Raw genomic sequence first — 20,501 nt, 5'->3', positions numbered from 1 at the left:
GTACCAAGCAACGAGTCGAGCCTCTGAGTCACGGTGCTGGGAGGGTGAAGCTCGTTATAAATGGCCGCCAGCAGCTGCTCCCTGTCCTCCATTGTGACAACGTGGAGGACGTCCAGAACGTCTGCATCCACGGAGGCGACGTCTCCTCCGCACAGTTTAGCCTCTGTACAAAAAATGTTAAAAAGTATTTGCAGATGTTTGTGTAGAACAAATTGAACTTTCCATCCTTGCACCAAAATGTAACTCGTATAGAGTCAGAACAAAGACTAAAAATATCAAATTGTTACATTAAATCAAAATATATTTAAAAGAAACGGAACACAAACGCCAAATTATTTGAGCAGCTCAAACTGATGCCAACTTTGATCTGACGTTACTTTTTATCTTTAACTCCTTGTTGTTTAGCAATAAATCAAAATGAGTTCGATAAGACCAGGTGATGAGACGGTCATGTGTTACCTCTGATGAAAGGCAGACATTTTTGTAGTCCAATCCTGGTAAACCACTGACAGACTTCCTCTGTGTTCAGCTCGCAGAGAGGTTTGGCCTCCTGGCTCTTTACGTCCTGGAAGGACAGAGAAGCTGCAGACGTGCTTGTTGTAATGAACTCTACATGAGAAGGGAGCAAGTTCTGGTTTAAATCCTACTTTTACAGAGAAAACGCTGAGGAATACATGGAACAACATGAAGTCATGCCTAGGCCTGTCATGATTGCAAATTTTGCTTGGTGATTAATTATCTCAGAAATTATTGCGATAAATGATAATATTGTTTGAAATTTGACAATAATTATTAGTCAAATTTAAGAATAAATATAGATTAATTTTTGTGTGTATTGCCTTTTTTGACCACCGGATGGCAGTATTAGACTGTTTGAACCAAAGAATGGATAGTGAGGGAGCGAGCAGTGTGTTTCTTTAAGAAAAATGGGAGGGAGGCCCCATGACGTGACATGGGCTGTCTCTCCTTCCTTTGTTCAGTTCTCAAAATGTTGGCCGTTCGGTGTGGTTTAAGCTCTTTAGCATAGCATTTTTCACACAAAGCTTTTAATAAAAAAAATCAGTAAACAAGTTCTCAGCTTCTTTTTGTAGATGAAAAACAACTTTTTACATGAAGGCACAGGTTTCAACTGTGAATTTTGGAGCTTCGACAAGACGGAGGTTTTTTCCCCGAGGTTGGCCTGTTAGCTTAGCTCGTAGCTTAGCTGCTTTTAACGATCCAAAAATGCGATAAAAATGATTGCCGACATTTTGCTTCACCAAAAAAAACAAAAAAACAACTAAAACAAATCCGTCTACATTAGACTTGTTAGCTAAACCGATTAGAGGTTTGTTTTGCTTTTTGATTTTATGAGAGATTTTTGTAAATTATTAGAGAAACTGAAGAAGCTAAAATTGCGTTGTTAAAGGTAAAACAAGTAGCAAATCTCTAGCTAAAAGAAGCAAAACAAAAGCTAAAATCAACAAACCTTTGGCTAAAAGAGCAGAACGGTAGCTAAATTAAAAGCAGCGAATATGTAGCTCAAAGAAGCAGAACAGCAGTTAAACGTTAAAAAGGACCAGAGCCAAAGCTTTGTGCAACTCTGTGCAACAAGTGGCTGTCACAGCTTAAAGGAGCAGAACAGCCTCTGAAAACAGCTACAATGAAGCTAAAAGGAGCAGAACTGTAGCTTAAAGTAGCAGAACAGCAGCTAAAAAACAGCTACAATGAAGCTAAAGTTAGGAGCAGAACCTCAACTTAAAGGAGCAGAACAGCAGCTGAAAGTTAAAGGGATCAGAACCATACCTTAAAGTATCAAAACAGCAGCTAAAAACACCTACAATGAAGCAGAAATGTAGCTTAAAGGAGCAGAGCAGCAGCTAAAAACAGTAAAACTGTTGCTAAAAGGAGCAGAACCGTAATTGAATGTTAAAAGGAGAAGGATATCTAAAATTGAAATACAGCAAAGAGCTAGCTAAAAGCCAAAAGTGACAGAATATTAATTAAAAGCTAAATGTAGCACAAAAAGATCAAATTAAAGCTAGCACACTGAAGAAGAGTTCACACAGAACAAAGTTTCTGAAGGAACTCAAAAGATCTCTGTTTGTCTATGGGGAATTTTATTTTGAAATAAGTTTAGTATTTTTGAAAATCAAGATGACAAAAACAGTTAGCACACTAATTGAGACTTAGATTAATGTTTTGATATATAGGTGGTTTAAAAAGTGTGCAGAAATATTGAAAAATGTGCAGAAGAAACTTTAAACAATTAAGTATGCTGACTCGGCATTCACACAAAATCAAAAATGTCGTCCCCGTCAATTTTTGCACTTCAGTCTGAGGTGGGACTTTTTAATTTTTATTTTGTATTTTATTGCACTGATTGGCTAAATTACTCCCATTGCATCATGGAAAGAATTCCTTGATGATGCATGGAGATGGTCCAGTTAGTGCAGGAAATGAACGTGCTTTGACGTTTAGGAGTTGTGGGGGAATTTGTTTTATTAATTATTGCTACAATTTTTCAAATAGCCTTCATCTTACATCAGCATAATAAAACTCCTGAAATGTAGATTTTAGGTTTGGGCTGCCCCAGGATCGTTTTAACAGTCCCTCGTTTTAACAAAAGATGCCCCAAAGGTCTCACTTTTTTGCGTGACAGTACCTTCTCTGAGACGTTTCCATTCTGATCCATAGACTGGGGGATATATGACGCTGCAAAAAAACAAAAGAAAAAGCACAAAGTGCAAAACTGTTGTCAGGCACAGTCAGGGCAGCAGTTTTTAATGAACTGGCACCCGGCTCACCAACGGTTATGCGTCGCTGTCGAGATATTTTCTTGCGTTCCTTGCACTGGTCGGCGGACTGCTTCAGACTCTGACGTGTGGCGGGTTGGTTGGTGGTGTCTCCAACACTGCAGGAGCGCATTAACGGCCGCTGTCACAGGACAAAGGTTTCCAATTTAGTCTGAACGTTTTAAATTTATAGAGTCTACAATTCAAACATCTTACAAGTAAGACGAGAGCAACTCTCTTTATTCAGAAACCCTCAAACATGTGAAGTAGTAAAGCCGGGGATTGACTCTGGAGGTCATCCGCTCCACCTCCTGAGCAGCAGCCACCCCATTAGTTTTTAAGAGAGATTAAGAGTGCATGTGTTAGCCATGGAGAGCATGTGATATACAATCTGAAGAGATAAGGGGAGCAGCTTTAGATGATACCCATACCTTTTGGTGAGTAAATGAGTTCATTGTGGCCGTGTTGGGAGGCAGGTGAAGTTCAGCCATCAGCATGTCAAAGCAGCTTGTGTTTGTGTTGTCAGGGTCATCTGGACAGAAGCAAATGAGATCGTCATGTTCAAACATGATATTCTACCAAAGGAGGCACGTCTCCCACCACCTTTAATCCCAGAGATCAATTTATGATGAGATATGGCAGAGTTGTAGCTGTTTTGGTCTCATGCGAACTGTTAGAGCTCATAATATGTATTGGGAGTTTCAGCTACTACCACGTCAGACTTTAGCTCATTATAATGACTCCCTGTAGAATTCAAAATCTTCTAAGCTACAAAGCCCTCAACAACCTAGCTCCATCTTATATTACAGATCTTATTGTTCCATATTTTCTTAACAGAGCACGTCGCTCTCAGACTGCAGGTTTGCTCGTTGTTCCTAGAGTTTCCAAAAGCAGAATGGGAGGAAGATCTTTCAGTTATCAGGCTCCTCTCTTGCGGAACCAACTTCCAGTTTCTGTCCGTGAGGCTGACACATTGTCCAGTTTTAAGACTGGGATTAAGACTTTCCTTTTTGATAAATCCTATAGTTAGGATTGTCTTGTTATGCTGCTATAGGCTTAGACTACTTGAGGATAAATTGATCTCATTTCCTTAAATGAATTGTTAAAATTGAGTAGTTTTCATTTGATACTGTTTCTATCTTAACATGTGATTCTGGACCTGCCATTGTGTATCTGTTCCTCTCAAACCCAACACGGTCGAAGAAGATGCTGAGTCTGGTTCTGCTAAAGGTTTCTTCCTCATGAGGGAGTTTTTCCTTTCCACTGTCGCCTTCATGCTTGCTCAAGATGAGTATGTGATGGAGTTAAACTCAAAGCAGTCTGCTCCTCAGATAAATGTTATTAATTGACTTTTATTTACATGAATGGTTCTGTTCATTGCCCTGGCAATCTTTGTCACACAAATACGTCAATTAGTGCAGATTTCGGAATTTTGGTTGGAATACACAGGGCTCTTCACGTCCTGTTTACACACATCCTGGGGTTCGGCTTTTAATCTACACAACAGCTCTCGTTCTCTCTGAAACCAAAGGTTTCTGAATCCAGGTCTCAGAGTGGAGGTTTTTAGGGGAACTCCTGTAGAGGTGTAAAATACTCTGCCGGTATAAAATCACGTGAGCACTACAAGCTGCTGCAGTCAAAGGTCTGTCTTTTCTTATAGCAGTTACATGAAATGGCAGAGAGAAGAGTGTTTTTGGTGCTGCTCACCATTTTTCATCACCTAAGAGCAAAACCAAACACACCCTGGGTCCAAAGGAACGTTCATGAATTCATCCCTTTGGATGTAACTGATCGCAGACACTGCACACATGCAGCTGAGCCTGGAAACTACAGCGAATACGTTTAAACCTGCTCTTTTTGTTGTTTATTGACAGCAATAAATATTGAAAAAAAAACACTAACATTTCAGTTCAAGTCAGTTTATTCATATAGCACCAAGTCGCAACAGAAGTCGTCTCAAGGCACTGAACAGAAACATTCACAAACATTAAAAAAGCCAGTTAGTAAAAGTTATATATCTCAGGAAGCAGCAGATTGGGGTGAATCTTCATCACAGTCTCCCATCTTGAGCAAGCACAAAGGAGACAGTGGAAAGAAAAAACTTCCTTCTAACAGGAAGAAACCTCCAGCAGAACCAGGCTCGGGACGAGCGGCCATCTGCTTCGACCGACTGGGTTTGAGAGGACAGGAAGGAGAAATGGACACAGAGTGGAGGTGAGCAGGTCTTTCTACAGGAGGAAAGAAAAAAAAAACGTATGCCAAGTTAGAAATAATTACAAATACAAACTATTCATTTGATGAAATGTGGTCAATTGGTCCTCCAGTAGTCTAAGTCTATAGCACAGGAAACCAAGCCAACCCTAACTATAGGATTTATAAAAAGGAAAGTCTTTAAGCCCAGTCTGTAAACTGGACAATGTGTCAGCCTCACGGACAGAAACTGGAAGTTGGTTCCACAAGAGAGGAGCCTGATAACTGAAAGATCTTCCTCCCATTCTGCTTTCGGAAACTCTAGGAATCACAAGTAAACCTGCAGTCTGAGAGTGAAGTGCTCCATTAGGAAAATATAGAAAAATAAGATCTGTAATATAAGATGGAACTAGGATGTTGAGGGCTTTGTAGGTTAGATGTAACATTTCCATGAGGTCCTCAAGTAAAGGCCAGAGCTGCAACCTTTTCTGAGTCTGTTTAGTTCAATTAGACATGGCATCTGTTTTGAATTGGGTTGACTCTAAATGTTATCAGTTGTTGACAAACATTCAGTGATTACATTCATGAGAAATACGACAGACCAACTCATCATCACCCTTCTGATTCATGGGCAGACATAAATGGAACTGGTCATGTTTGTAAGACTTTTGGTACGCCAGTTCTTTTTCCTACAGTCGGGTATGTTTTCAGTGCATTCGCTGGTACTGATACTGGACCGGCATCACCGAGCAACCAGTCAAGCACAAGTTTGTCTGCTGGATATCAGGCTTTTCTATCGGCCCACGTTCTTTCCCACAGAGAACAGATATTTTTATATTTTCCAGATATTGCTCGATTATTTATTTTCCGCCAACATGCCAGGCAAGACAAATGAGGCAATAACAATCCAGTCAATCCAGGGCCTGTTTTATTTTCCTGCCTCACATGTCACTAATAATGATGTAATTCCAACAACTTTCAAAATGTAGGCGACATCTTTATAAATGGATTTGCGAGAAAATTTAGGATGATTCCTTGAATGTGTTTTTCAGGGCCCTGTTTCTGAAAAGCAGGTTTGACATGGATAGGTCTTCACATGAAGTCAGAATCAGATAAGATGGCGTAATTAGTTTCTGTGTGTCAGCGGTGGAATCTTGTCCAGGTCCTGGAGGGGAAGCAGAAGGAGGGACGGGGAACTCGCAGTCTCTTCATCACCTTCCCTCATGGAGTCGGGCTGACAGCTGAGTAAAGTCTGAACCGTCTCCACGCAAAGCAAACATCTTATCGAGGCGTTGCAACAGCAACAAATGATGAGTCTCAGCTAAACGTGAGGACATGGAGGAGTAATTTCATCTTCCTGACCTCAGACATCTTTAGAATCCTGAGAAAATCTCTTCCAGTCGTACTCCGTGACTTCTTTTCACCATGATGGTTGCAGAATGAAAAAATCCAATCAAAACAAGGGACGGGGAATTTCATGCAGGCTGAAGTTGCCTTAAACGGTGACATCGCCAGTAATGGGAAGATGGAAATAACTCCAGCTCACCATTCTGAGTTGGTGCCATCAGGAAAGATCAAAAACATGACTGAACCTCCTGACCTGGCTGGTTCACACTGACAGGATCATCCTCAGTTTGGTGCCTAACAGAGATGCACTGGGTTAATTACAATGCAAAGCTTTTGAGTCGGGACATTTCAGCACATCTGAGTAACAGATAGGCAAAAGTGATGCTTATCGTTTCCAGTATTATCGTTCTGCTCGGGTTTGAAAAGAAGCTATTTGAGGGAGGAAAAGCATGCTGAGTCACAGGAACCCAAAACCTGGGAACAGACCGAGCAGCCACACATGGGGGAAAACACACACAAAAGCTAAAAAGGTTTCTAACAAAGGGGGAACTTCTGCGACTCCCAGCGGAGGCGTTTGAGATACTGTAGTCATGTCGCATAATGACGGCAATTTCAGCTGAATGGGGAGCTAAGATCAAAACAAAACAGCTACCACATGAGCCGAACAGCTGGAGGAGGCACGTGACCTTCTGGAGCCATTAACCAACCACCTGTACTTTTCCTAAACAGAGCAAAGAGGGTTCATGACGATGGCGACGCTCACCCAAGTTGTGTTCAGTAAATGACAGAAGGCTGATTCCAGAGTTAAATCTTCCTGTGAGAGAAAAGAAACAAAATCAGAACACCTGTAAGAATCCGTGTTGTGTTCACAGCACACCAAGAGCCAACATCGAGGTTTACTTATGAAATGCTATAAATATTAAATGTTTAATAGCAAGACACTGAACCCCTCATTTCCTCTGATGTGTGTCTCATCGGTGTTTGAATGTGATCTAAAGCTCTGATTAGTCTCTACAGATTCAGATTAGCTTTGTAGAGATGTAGCAGAGTGCTGTATGAATATCAGAATCGGAACACTTTTATTATACTTTCACAGTTAAGTACAACAAAATTATTCTGTACAGCCATCCTAAAGATGGACAGAAGTGTACAGGGGGCTGCAGCTTCTAAGATGCACTGCCCCTGTTGCTTAGAAAAGAAAAAGGGAAGAAAACATAAGGAGAGAGGTATAAAAACAAGATCTCTTACACCGTGTCCTTGACAGGGTACGGTTTGAAGCATTAAAAAAAATCTACCACAGCAAAGCAACATAAATAGACATAATACATATGCGTGTGGAGTGGGTAGGGGGCTGGGGGTCCCAGCACGACCTCCAGGTGAGCGACACAGCCCTTGGCACCTTTGCATCCCCTAGGTTGCTGTGCCAGGGGAGGCAAAGGAGGCCAGTGGAGGCATTGAGTTTGAGGGAAGGTTGTAGCGCAGCACAGTCCAGAACCCCTCCACCCACCCCAGCCATAGTCCTGATAAGAGGTGTTTGTTTATCAGCCAGCTCGGTTGAGCTCTGTCACAGGTCCACAACCTTGGGGAAGGGAGGGGTGGCGATGGGGACAGAGCGTGTTTCCATAATGTCCAAGGAGAAACTTGAAATAATCCTTCTCCCAAGGCTAGGTCCAGATTCAGATATCACATTGTTTTGGGTCAGGTTGAACTTGTAAATTTCCGTGTCTGCTTTAAAAATCTCCCTAGTACATTCTCTCATGGCGACTCCAAACAGCCAAATTTGATTACTTGCGCCAAGTCGAACTTACAACTTTTCCAAGATTTATTCCTTCCACCGTTCGTGGCTACTGCCAAAATTCTACGTTCCTGATAAGGATCCGCCTGCTCAGCTTGATATAGCACCACATATAGTTCGCACACAGTCTGAGTGCTGCCAAGCTCGGCACATTCTCCACAATTTATCAGCAAACCAGATTTCCACCAACTCCAAACAGTATAATCCAGTTATCATAGATCCAATTATATTTCCGTTGAGGTAAGAGGGTTCTGCTTCACCCTGATTACCTGTTGAGAAAAATCGATCAATTTCGATGAGACCAGCTGATCAAATCCATCATTACAATTCGGAAGATATGCAAAAAAAAGGGGGCTCTGAAAAAGGTTCACAAGACAAAGAGCAAAGCAGGGACAGAGAAGAGGATGCATCTACCTTCCACTGAGAGCAAGCAAGAAATGTATGTATGTAGCAATGTATGTATGTGTGGTAGAGTGCTGTATGAAGGTGTGTGGAGGAAAATGAGGGCACAGATTGTACAGATTGTGTTGTAAAGAGCTTTGAGTATCTTCTTTAGATAGAAGGGTGCTGTATAAGTACAGTCCATTTACCATTTGAATGCCCATCAACAGGTGCACATGGCATGACCTGTTGAGGAAAGTGTATTTTGAATATGTATATACCATTTTTAAAGAGATGCTTACAACCTTTCAGACTCTATGCCAGTGCTTTAAACCGAAGTCATCTTAAGTTTAGAAATGACCGAGTTTAGAGCGGTTTTCTTGAGGACTTGAAAAGAACTTTGTGCAATCTCACAGAGTATCACAAGCTCTTGTGTAATCAAAATATGTTGTAAGTTGTGTCTTGGCTACGACTGCATTAAATTTAAGCTCAATATCTTGATTAAAATGACTGAGTGAAAGCCTTTGTAGTGTTGACTATAGCCAAGCTGTAGCAGCCATCTTAAATCAAGTTGTTTTAAACAGTTGTAGAGCTACATCCAATGAATCCATCATGATCCACAAATACTTTAATAGATTTGTGAAATCTGTTAAGTTCAAGAGATGAACTTAACATGATATAATAACCATGTGCAGATGTGCAATAATGCCTTAATGTGCAGTAGTGTGCTGTTCTGTATGACTGTTTTTTTTAGCAATATTTTTCTTATCTTTAATGTTTGTTCACATTTTATAGTTTTTTTTGTATATATTTGAGACTGTAAGGGGACACTTAATTTTGTTGTACTTGTTACTAAGACCATACAGATATTCTAATTCTCATTCTTTGCATTAGCTACATGACCAAAGACAAAAATCAAGTTTGCCTCTAGAACTAAATTCAAACTTCAGCGCCCAGTTCATGCTGGTTCCAAAGGAGTTATTCAATGGAAACAACCCATTCACTTCAGAGCTGCCTTTGTATTTGTTTGCAGCACAAAGACACAAAGCATCTTAGCTTGCAGAACTTGTATCAACAAGCGTCACAGTTGCTACACTGAATTGAAATTATTGTTGTTTAAAAAAAAATAACATTTTGGATTGAGACCAGGCCCGAACTGGATTAGAACAGAGCCTGTAAATGGACGTGGATCAATAACCAGAACTTAAAACTGAAGCCAGAACGAGACCAGCTTACTTATCGGCTGGTTCAAGTGCAAGTTTGAAGTCCTGCCTCCTCTATGTAAAACAAAAGTACTGCACACACTGGGCACATTATACGCCCATCAACAAACTGTTATACAGCAGTTTATAGCAGTTGCCTTGACAAGTATAACATTTGACCTTAATTTGTGACCTTGGAGTTGGGGTGATGAAAGCATACGTGACACTTCATCTCGCAATGACGCATACGTACATCAAATTTTGTTAAATTATCTTGAACGTATCAGAAGTTATCAGTGGGACAAGGGAACGTTTATGGGCGGACAGACTTAGATTATACCATAATATGACTGAGTATGCCACCTTTCAACAGACGTATGAAAAACATGGGGTATAAGAAAATATTGTTGTTGTATATATGCATTTTTTTTCCATGCTTAAAAGAAAGCTCATGTGACACCATGATTGTGTAAGGGGGAGTAGGCGGGACTTAAAAGTCCCACATCTTCAATGCACAGCCTCTGGTTCCAAAAACACAACATCTCTGGTAAATTTAGTCCTGCTAGCTTCATTTCCCAACAACAACAGAAGGCAGGACCAGATCAGTTTGATCAGTGCCATATTTTTTGGACTATAAGGCACATTTAAAATCCTTTAATTTTCTTAAAAATCAACAGTGAGCCTTATAATCCACTGCAACTTATGTATTAATTCTGGTTGTGCTTACTGACCTTGAACTTGCTCTTGCCGAGGGCGGATACATTTCCCCTCCTCTCCCTCCTCTGCTTTGCTTTGCTGACCATGTGCTTGTATGTGCGGGGTGTTTTTGTCATTATCAGGGTCTTTCTTCTCAGCCAAGGAGAAAGAGATTGATAGGAATTTTTTTTTGCCTCCAATTCCTACATGTGCCCAGTGTCACTACTTTTTTTGTCTGTCTAAACAGGTCTCACTTGTAAACGAGTCTTCGAGGCTCAATGTGATTTATTTGTCTAAATAAAGGTTGAATTGAATGTGGTACATGGTGCTCAAAAATCTGTCAAAATGTTTTAGTTTCGCTTAATGCGCCTTACAATCCGCTGCACCAATAGTCCAAAAAATACGGTATGTCTCTGGATATGTTACACTAATTTGCACAATTCTCTTGTTGTCACAACGTGTTAAATTTAATTCCCCAAATAGTTACCTTGAATTTGTTTGGTGTAACTATAACTACTAATTGTGTATATTTGGGTTGCTATCAAATGGAACCTCCATAAAAGTTTTATATAAATTTGTTTTTTCTCCTTTAGCATATTGGGATGACGGTGTATGTAGCAAATCTATGCTTTTGCCAAGCTAGGCTAATCACAAGGCCATTCATGTAATAGAACTCCAATAAACTACTGTAGTTTGAGCATGACATGAAAGCTGCTCAACTCTCATCAGAGTGGAGTTGAATAAACGGATACTCACTTTTCTTTGTACAAGAAGGAAGAGGAACCCCCTGATCTGAACTCCATGAGAATTTGGGTTTAAATTTGTCGTTATCCCACTTTTTAAAAGCTTTAGCCTCTTTTCGTTCTCCAAGTTCTTCACTTCGACCTTTGTGTTTAGATTCACTCTCTACCTCGGCTGTAATGACGTCAGCCGGCGTGCATCCCGCCGATGGCTCTTCTGCAACCATAATGATTCTTTTCTCTTCATCACCTGGAGCTAAACCTCCGTTACCACATGCATGCGTCATACTTTCCTCCAAATTACTGTCAAAGAACCGATTGCCGATCGTAATATTACAGGGAGTGGGTGGAATCAGATGGATTACAGGTGTCGTCAGGAGGACTCCAGAACCAGGTGTGTCATCTGTGCCATTCTCAAATAACTGAAATTCCTCCTCTTCCTCTTCACCCTCTTTAACACTTTGGGTGGTTGTCAGCTGAACCTGAGGCTGCACAGCGAGTGAAGACAGATCCTGGAGTGGTTTCCTTTCCCAAGTCGTTTCAGAGCTGGATAAGCAGGTCGCGATGTTCTCCGGGGTCACGGGGTCCTCATCCCAGAGGCTGAAGCTGCCGTTAACTATCCCCAGATCTTCCACTGGAATACGGACCACATTCTTCTCACCAGATCCCATCTTATCCAGGTCCAAGCCCCCGTTCATCTTCTCTTCCTGCTCCTGCGAGGATTCCTTCTCACCACACAAACACGAGCACAAGAACATCCTGTTTAGGAAAAAACTTTTTCTTCGAGGCCACAGTTTCTCTGCGTTCCCACAGGCCATGGCAGCAGACCTCCAGCTCACTTTATTTCTAAATCTTGCGCTTTTCAATTTCAGTCAGACAAATCTATCCATGTTTAAACACGAATAAACCACAATCCACCGTGTAAGCCTGCTCCGTGATAGAAGCCCACAGTATCTGCACACAGTCGCTGCTTCATGGGTTGCTTAGAGGGAAACAACATTAATTCATGCTCTTCAGATCAGGTGAGCACTTGAAATGAATGCTAGCCTCACTGAGCTTGCTTTGATATGATAAGTAGCATCACAGTAGATTTAAAAAGACTAAGAAGACAGCTGCACCTGAGAAATATAGATGTCGGTCAGAAAACATATTTATCAAATTTTTATTTTATAAAAACACAAGGCAGATATGGGGTGCCGTTTGTAAAGTTACCCAGTCAAAAATTAACATCAATATTTTGGTTTATTTAGCCTTTAATAAAAAAAAAAAAAAAAAAAATTTCAAAGAAATATTTTCACCATGTTGTTCATAAATGTCATAGTTCCAAACGAAATATTTAATTTCTAAACTAAATATTTAATTTGCTAACTAAATATTTAACTTTCAAGTTAAATATTTAGTTAGCAAATTAAATATTTATTTTGGAGATTAAATGTTTAGCTTAGAAATTAAATATTTAGTTTGGAATTTAAATATTTAGCTTGCTCAATAAATATTTAGCTTGGACATTAAATGTTTAGTTTTGAAAATAAATATTTTGAAAATAAATGTTTTGCACAAAATGTCTCATGAAACACTGGGGACGTTTAATGAAACTTGCAAAAAGTAATCTTTTGATGAATCCCTACAACTGACTGCCTAAAACTCTAGCATGAACAGTGGCGGGTGATATGCATTACTTCATGGAAGGATGGGCCCTTAATAGTGTAAATGTTTATGAAGCATTCACACTATTGTGATCCATTTTTTTCTGTATATTGTTCAGCATCTTTCTTGTTCCACAATGTTCGTATCTCAAAACATTCAGCTCTTTCAGGCCAATCCTGCTATGACTTTTGGTACTGGTGCAACCTTTTATATATATATATATATATATATTTAGCTTTTTCTGCCATTTTCTTCCTCATAGAAAATGAATTGAGCTCATTTTCCATCCTTCAAATCTTTAGATGTGTTTACAACCTTTTACTGCTCCTTTCACATTTTGTTCAGCTTCAGCTTCTTTCAGACTCCTTGTGCTCATTTAAACTTTTTTCAGCTATTTTCAGCTAATTTCAGCTGTTTTGTGCTTCTTCTGACTTCTTTCTGCTAATTTCAGCTTGTTATGCTCCTTTCAGCTTATTTCTGCAAGGTTAAGCTTTTTCTGCAATTTCAGCTACTATTTGTTTTTATGCTAATTTAGCATTTTCAGCTAATTCCACATTTGTTGCATTGCTTTCAACAGCCTAATTCAGCAAAAATGTGCTTGCTCTACTTCCTTCTGGAAATTTCAGCTATGTTCTGCCTTTTTTTTTTAGCTACTTTCAGCTGTTTTTGCTCATTTCAGCATTTTTCAGATCATTTCCACTTTTTGAGGCTCATTTCTGCTTCTTTTAGCCTAATTTGTCAAACGTGTTCTTTCTTCTGGTAATTTAAACTAGTTCTACCTGTTCAGCTATGTTTTTAGCATTTTTGAGCTAATTTCGGCTGTTTTCAGATAAATTCAAGTTTTTTGTGGTAATTCCTGCTACTTTCAGTTTAATTAACTTATTTCTGTTGATTTCAGCTTGTTTTACTCCTTTCAGTTTAATTATGCTAGTGTCAGCTTTTTCTGCTGTTTTTATGCCTTTTTTTTTTACTAATTTCTTTATTTTTGTGATAATTTCTTCTTATTTAAACCTATTTTAGCAAATATGTGTCCTTTCTGCTTTCTTCTGCTAACTTAGGCTTCTTCTTCCATTTCAGCTACATTTCAGCATGATTTTTAGCTAATTTCAGCTGTTTCTCAGCAAGTTCTTCAGCAATATGCATTCACACTGCATTTTCACAGGAAATGCACTTTCTCTAGTTCAGGTTAGTGTTTAATTTCTGTAGGGGTCACTTCCAGGGGCATTTGTGAGAACGTGGGCTGAGCGGATATTTGGCTCACGCAACCCGTACGGCATCAGATGACATTTCCCTCATTCTGCAAGCACGGTCCTGTTCTCTGATAAATCATCAGCTTCAAACCTTCCTGCTGCACCACCCACAGCCAAGGCATCAATGAAGATGATACCCACAAATGAATATTCTCACGCCCAAAACGTGACAGCAGAGTAAACAGAATATTTCCCTCTTACCTTAAAATCCCTGAGTGAGAACATCAGCAGCTGTCTTTAGCCTTTTTGTTTAGTTTAGTTTACTCTGGTATCAGTTTCTATCATTTCTAAACTCTGTGATAAGATCGTAGCACTTTTCACCCTTATAAAACATTTTCAAGAATGTTGGGGGTACTTAGGAGTTGTAAACTAAATCTGCACGTCTGTTGCCTTCATAAATTTCGGATGTTAGTTATTGTGTGCACGAATATATGAATTTTAAGAAAATGTATTATTTTTCTTTCATAAAAAGAATTCAGGCATTAAGATGCATTACTTTGACGACAAACAGATAAGTCGAGTTTAACTTCCACTCACTTTCTGTTTTGAGTACTTCCAAGATATAAATTCCCGAGTTCGGCGTAAAGTCAGCTGGAAACCTGCCGACTGCTGACAGGCTGAGGGAAAGGCCATAAAGACTCCGGTCCTGAAGGTTCAGAGACCCACATGGGGGTAGATCCACTACAGGAGTAAGTCTAAAGGGAACATCCTGAGCTCAGGTTTAATGGCAAAGATAAAATATGTGGCTTATGTTTCCCTCAAATTTGAGCATGACTGAGAAGTTGGAAGGTGTTTGTGTGCGTCTGCCAAAGTTTTAAAACAAAACGCTGACATGATCTGCTAGCTCTTTGAGTATGTGTTGAGGATGACTCTCAGTTACTACCACACCAAATTTTAGCTTGGTGTCTGCACTTTTGACTGAGTTATACACATTTTTCTGTTTGCTAAGGGTAATAGCTGTGGCAGCCACGTTGAACTGGATTTGTTCTAAAAGATAAAATGTCGTAGATGTTCATACAGTGGTAACTTTCAGGGAGTGTCATTAACATGTGTCCACTGGTTCATGACATATTTTGCTAACAGACTAACAAATTAAACACTCGAGGGCAATTGCACGATCTCACACCTTTCCTGACGCCAGATAAAAATAGTGTGAACATTTATGAAGCATTCACACAGCTGTGATCCATTTTTCTTCTGTACAAGTTCAGCATCTTTCTCGTTCCACAGTTTTTGTGCTATTTCAACAAATCATGAATGAAAACGTTCAGCTCTTTCAGGGCAATCCTGATATGACCTTTGCTATGGGTGCAGTTTTAGCTTTTTGAAATATTTAGCCTTTTCAGACACTTTTTTTCTACTTTTCTTCCCTCGTAGAAAATGAATTGAGCTCATTTTCCATCCTTCAGATCTTTAGATCTGTTTACAACCTTTCCTGTTCCTTTCACATTTTGTTCTGCTTCAGCTTCCTTTAGCTTCCTTCTGCAAATTTAAAATTTTTAAGCTACTTTTAGCTGATTTCAGCAGTTTTTCAGCTGTTTTGCGCTCTTTTCAGATTCTTTCTGCTAACTACATTTTGTGGGTCTTCCAATTTTTTTCTGCTAATTTCAGTTTATGCTCTTTTCAGCTTATTTCTGCAAGTTTAAGCTTTTTCTATTTCAGCTATTATTTAGATGTTTTATGCTAACTTGAGCTTTTTCAGCTAATTGCACATTTTTTTACACTCGTTTCACCTTTTTTCAGCTTAATTCAACAAAAAGGCGCTCTCTGCACTTCGTTTTAATTTAAACTTCTTTCAGCTTTTTTGCTGTTTTTCAGCTGGGGGGTTTTTTTTCTTCTTTTTTTGGCTAATTTCAGCTGTTGTAGATAATTTCCACTTCTTTGCTCATTTGTTTCTTTCAGCCCAATTGAGAAAACAAGTTTTTTTTGTGCTTTCTTCTGCTAATTTAAGCTTGTTTAATCTTTTGTTACCTTTTTTAGCATTTTTAGCTAATTTCAGCTGTTTTCAAATCAATTCAAATTTCCCATCATAATTTCTGCTTTCAGCCTACTTAACTTCCTTATGCTAATTTCAGCTTCTTATGCTCCTTTTAGCTTTGCTCTGCTAGTTTGGGCTTTTTCTGCAATTTTGGCTACTATTTAGCTGTTTTGATGCTAATTTTAGCTTTTTCAGCTAATTCCACTTTTATAGCTCATTTCAGCTCTTCCCACTTCCTTCTGGTAGCTTAAACTTAGTTCTGCCTTTTCATCTACTTTTCAGCTTTTTTGCTGTTTTTCAGCTGTTTTTTTTTTCTTCTTTTTTTGGCTAATTTCAGCTGTTTGTAGATAATTTCCACTTCTTTGCTCATTTGTTTCTTTCAGCCTAATTGAGCAAACAAGTGTTTTTTCTGCTTTCTTCTGCTAATTTAAGCTTGTTTAATATGTTGTTACCTTTATAGCATTTTTAGCTAATTTCAGCTGTTTTCAAATCAATTCAAATTTCCAATCATAATTTCTGCTGCTTTCAGCCTACTTAACGTCCTTATGCTAATTTCAGCTTCTTATGTTCCTTTTAGCTTTGCTCTGCTAGTTTGGGCCTTTTCTGCAATTTTGGCTACTATTTAGCTGTTTTGATGCTATTTTTAGCTTTTTCAGCTAATTCCACTTTATTAGCTCATTTCAGCTCTTTCCATTTCTTTCTGGTAGTCTAAACTTATTTCTGCCTTTTCAGCTACTTTTCAACTTTTTTGCTAATTTCAGCATTTTTTTTGTTTGTTTTGTTTGTTTTTGTTTTTGCTAATTTCCTAAATCTTGTGCTCAATTCTTCTATCTAAATCTATTTTAGCAAATATGTGTTCTCTCTGCTTTCTTCTGCTAATTTAGATTTGTTCTTTCATTTTAGCTACATTTCAGCATGTTTTTGGCTAATTTCAACTGTTTTTCAGCAAATTCTTCAGCAACAAGCATTCACACTGCATTTTCGCAGGAAATGTAATTTCTCTTGTGATTGTTTAATGTTCTATTCTTGCCACTGGCAAAAAAAAAAAGAAAAAAAAAGTTGATTCTTAGCAACAAAGTTCATGCTCAATCATCCAGATATCAATTCCATTAATTCTCAGTCAGGTCATCTGGACAACAGTTAAGTTCTGTACAGTGACCAGAGAAAGATCTAGATCAATTCAGTAAAACCATCAATAGGAGGCAGCAGAGAGCAGATCTCCACACCAACAGGACATTAAACAGACCCCACCACTTCTAAAAGGACCTCCACTGGCATTTGCACTTCTGGATGAAGTTAAACCACACAAGAGCTTCGTTTTTTCTTTCTTTCTTTCCTTATAGCCTGAGGAGCACAGCTTTCATGATATCTTGATCTGGTGTTTGCAAGTATATCAGGTTCAGCCATAAGCCTTTGCGCATGTTATTTGAATAAATGGAAGCAGGAGGGAAACAAACAGATACATGTAGGATTACATACATATCTTTATAGGGGTTGTGTTTAAAATTAGCCCAAAGAACAGAACTTGTGACAACACTTGATTTATGGAAAACGCGTTCTGTGTGGTAGAAGCTGAGAACTGGTGTAAGTGACGGGACAGAGGAAGATGAATGCTTCACAGCTGCTTCAGCCCGAGGCAAAAAGAAGGAGAAATGACCAAGAACTACACAACTCCACCTCAGGCCCGCTTTACGTTGGAATGCTTTCTGTTAATATGTGAAAATGTCTTTATTGCAGCCTTGCATTGATATGCAGAGACCATAAAAAACATTTATAACAAGTGAAAAACATCATTCTTGTTTTCTTGTGTGGAGCCAAAACTGTTTTTTTAAACTATGATGTCATAGATTCACCTCTAACCCGACCTATGGCCTGAGGTGAGACATCGACAGTCACAGCAATAATGACAGATTACAGGCTTGTGTAGCAAATGCCAGTTACTCAAATCCAGCAACATCTTCATATTCAGATTATCCTGATGCATGCTCAATAATCCAGGTAGAAAAATCCAACAAAGTTAAGTCAGGTCCTCTGGATGGATTTAAAAAAAAATTGTTGAAGCGTTTTGTCTTTTGTCCAAAAGACTTTGTCCGTCTGAGGAGCTGCAATAAACTCAGTCTTATAAATAGCACCTAGCATAGTGGATCAACCTGTTTGATGGAGACAGCCAAAACTAGCTGTTCACATGCAAGAGGAGGACCATCAGCCTAACAGCAGATCATTAGTGCCCTGATGGCCGCTTGCTATTCACAGGGGGCTGAGTGACACTAGCAATAACAGCATTGGGTCAGGGTCCTGGAGAACCCTCATGCCCCGCTGAGGTGCACGCGACAGGATACGTCATGGATCCGTGGGGAGTTTGGGAGCTGAAGTGCCTTGCCGTATTTTTGGCATTGGCAGATTCGTATGTTATCGGCTATTGAAGAAGACGGCAGCAGCAGTTTCGGCCATGGCAAAACTGCAGCGTCTGTGTGAAGGTTTGGTTTGTGCTTTGAGTACTCAAAATCAGCTGATTTACAAGCTAAACTGTAAGATGGAAGCGATTTGTGAGAATTGCAGGCCACCTGCGTTTTCTGGGACTAGCCAGCATGCTGGGGACGACCTTGGAAGAGGCTCATAAGCACGGACCAGTGGAATGCCCACAAATCTGGCCATTTGACTCGAAAGTACCAATAGAACTCAAGGCTGACAAGACTCCCCCGATTGGCCTCGAAGCAGGCTGACTTATCAAATTTCTCCTGGGATATGTGTAAATTAAGGACATGGAGGCATCCACCCCGTTTAATAATGGACGGTTTCTTTTCACAAAGATGGCTTCCTTCACTCCTCTCTCGGGAAGCCATCTTTGTGAAAAGAAACCGTCCATCATAATAATAATCATAACAATAATCAACCGTCCAGAGGACCGGACTTAACTTTGTTATACTTCATATTCAGAGTTTCTTCGACGCATAGACAAGGTTGATGCAAAAGCCTCTTATTGTTCCACCAAATAATCAAGGACCAGAAAGGTTTTTGGCGTTTTATTTAACCGTCACCAAAACTAAAAGGCAAATGTTGTAGAAAAACTACAATAAACATCAGGTATAAATTTTAAAACGTGATAAATAGAGACAGTTTTCAACTACTAACACATGCTTTGAACGTCATGAAGAAAACTGTTCCCTTCAGCCGTCCCTCGCTGGATACTGGGTTCGAGAAGCGTCCATTAGCTTAAGAAGTTTCTGACTGCAGGCATCACTCCGAGGTCCGGCCAGTCTTAGGTCACTTCCAGTTGAGGCATGTGCAGAAATACTCAGTTGCATGCTTCAGTTCACACTATGCTCAAAAACTTAAAATAACTGTTTTTTTTTTTGTTTTTACAAAACTTCTGAAAACCTTTTTTTTGGTTCGTCCTGAACATAAAATGTTATGCAGAAATAGCCAGAATGTTTCAGATTTTTGAAGTGGATAATAAATATGTAGATAAGATGTGCGATTGTAATGAATTGACATTTATATAAAAAAAAAAATCATCTGCACTTTTATTTCAAGTTCAAGTTTCTTTATTGTCAATCGCATCACATGTGATACATGAGGTGGAACGAAACTGTGTACTCAGGGTCCAAGTTACACCCAAAAATAACAAAAATATGAAGTATAAAAAGAAGCAGTATACAAGGATCTAAGATATACACTGATATATGCTAATTGAATGCTAAACGATGTGCTAATAGATCTAAGATATATGCTAAACACTAATAATGTAAAATAATATGGTATATTAAACAGCAGCCTGAACATGAGTCTGTGGTGAGCAGATGAGTATAAATGCACTTTTATTTGCATAAAACAGAAAAATGCCACTTCACCACATGAACTGAGAGACAGCTGGTGGGACTACAGACTCTGCGGCTGTTTATTATTAATTATTTATTCATATTTGGACACGACTCCCAACTGAAGCTGCACTTTTTCTGGTCCTTTAGCTTAATGAGACACAAAGAACAAGTTCTACTTTGTTGTCAGTCCACAACCGCTGGAGGGATGTGGTCCCTAAATAGAATCAAGCTCATTATTTGAGTACTCTTTAAATATTCCTAATATTGCACTGGTACTTAGCACATATTGCAATTCACCATTTCAATGTCCCTTCAATTTAAATGCTTCAATGTTAACACTAAGAGCTAGTTTATTGCAAGAGGCTTATTTTTCATTCTCCAGATTAAATACAAATGCCGGTGTTCAGAAATAGTATAACGCCATCAGTGACATTTAATATAGAAAAGTATTCATGTTGGATAATTATTTTTTCTATAAGCACGTTCAAATAAATGTAGCAACAGCACTGATTTATCTGGAGGCTAGCACTAGCATGTTAGCTCCAAAAACAAACTCACCAGTTCCCACTTTTAGAATACACAGTCAGCTGAAGGTTTTCTCACAAACAGACATCTAAAAGTCAGAAATGGCAACATAAGCATTAGATATAACATATATATATATATATATATATATATAT

General features: G+C 39.1%; 1 protein-coding gene across 1 annotated transcript in view; it reads right to left on the bottom strand.

Annotated features, from left to right (window-relative positions):
* The window catches only part of LOC119424593, a 44,237-nt gene that overhangs the window by 185 nt on the left and 23,551 nt on the right, over positions 1–20,501 (bottom strand). The window contains exons 2-7 of the mRNA XM_037692116.1: positions 7,075–7,125; positions 3,206–3,306; positions 2,787–2,916; positions 2,645–2,694; positions 460–565; positions 5–163 (exon numbers count right to left, since the gene is read on the bottom strand). Coding sequence (XP_037548044.1) covers positions 5–163; positions 460–565; positions 2,645–2,694; positions 2,787–2,916; positions 3,206–3,271 — 511 coding nt within the window. The 5' untranslated portion in view covers positions 3,272–3,306; positions 7,075–7,125. The remainder of the gene's footprint in view (positions 1–4; positions 164–459; positions 566–2,644; positions 2,695–2,786; positions 2,917–3,205; positions 3,307–7,074; positions 7,126–20,501) is intronic.

Source organism: Nematolebias whitei, chromosome 1 (assembly GCF_014905685.2).
Source record: "Nematolebias whitei isolate Nwh7 chromosome 1, NemWhi1, whole genome shotgun sequence".
In the NCBI taxonomy this organism is placed as follows: domain Eukaryota; kingdom Metazoa; phylum Chordata; class Actinopteri; order Cyprinodontiformes; family Rivulidae; genus Nematolebias; species Nematolebias whitei.
This window is presented reverse-complemented; position numbering and strand designations above follow the sequence as displayed.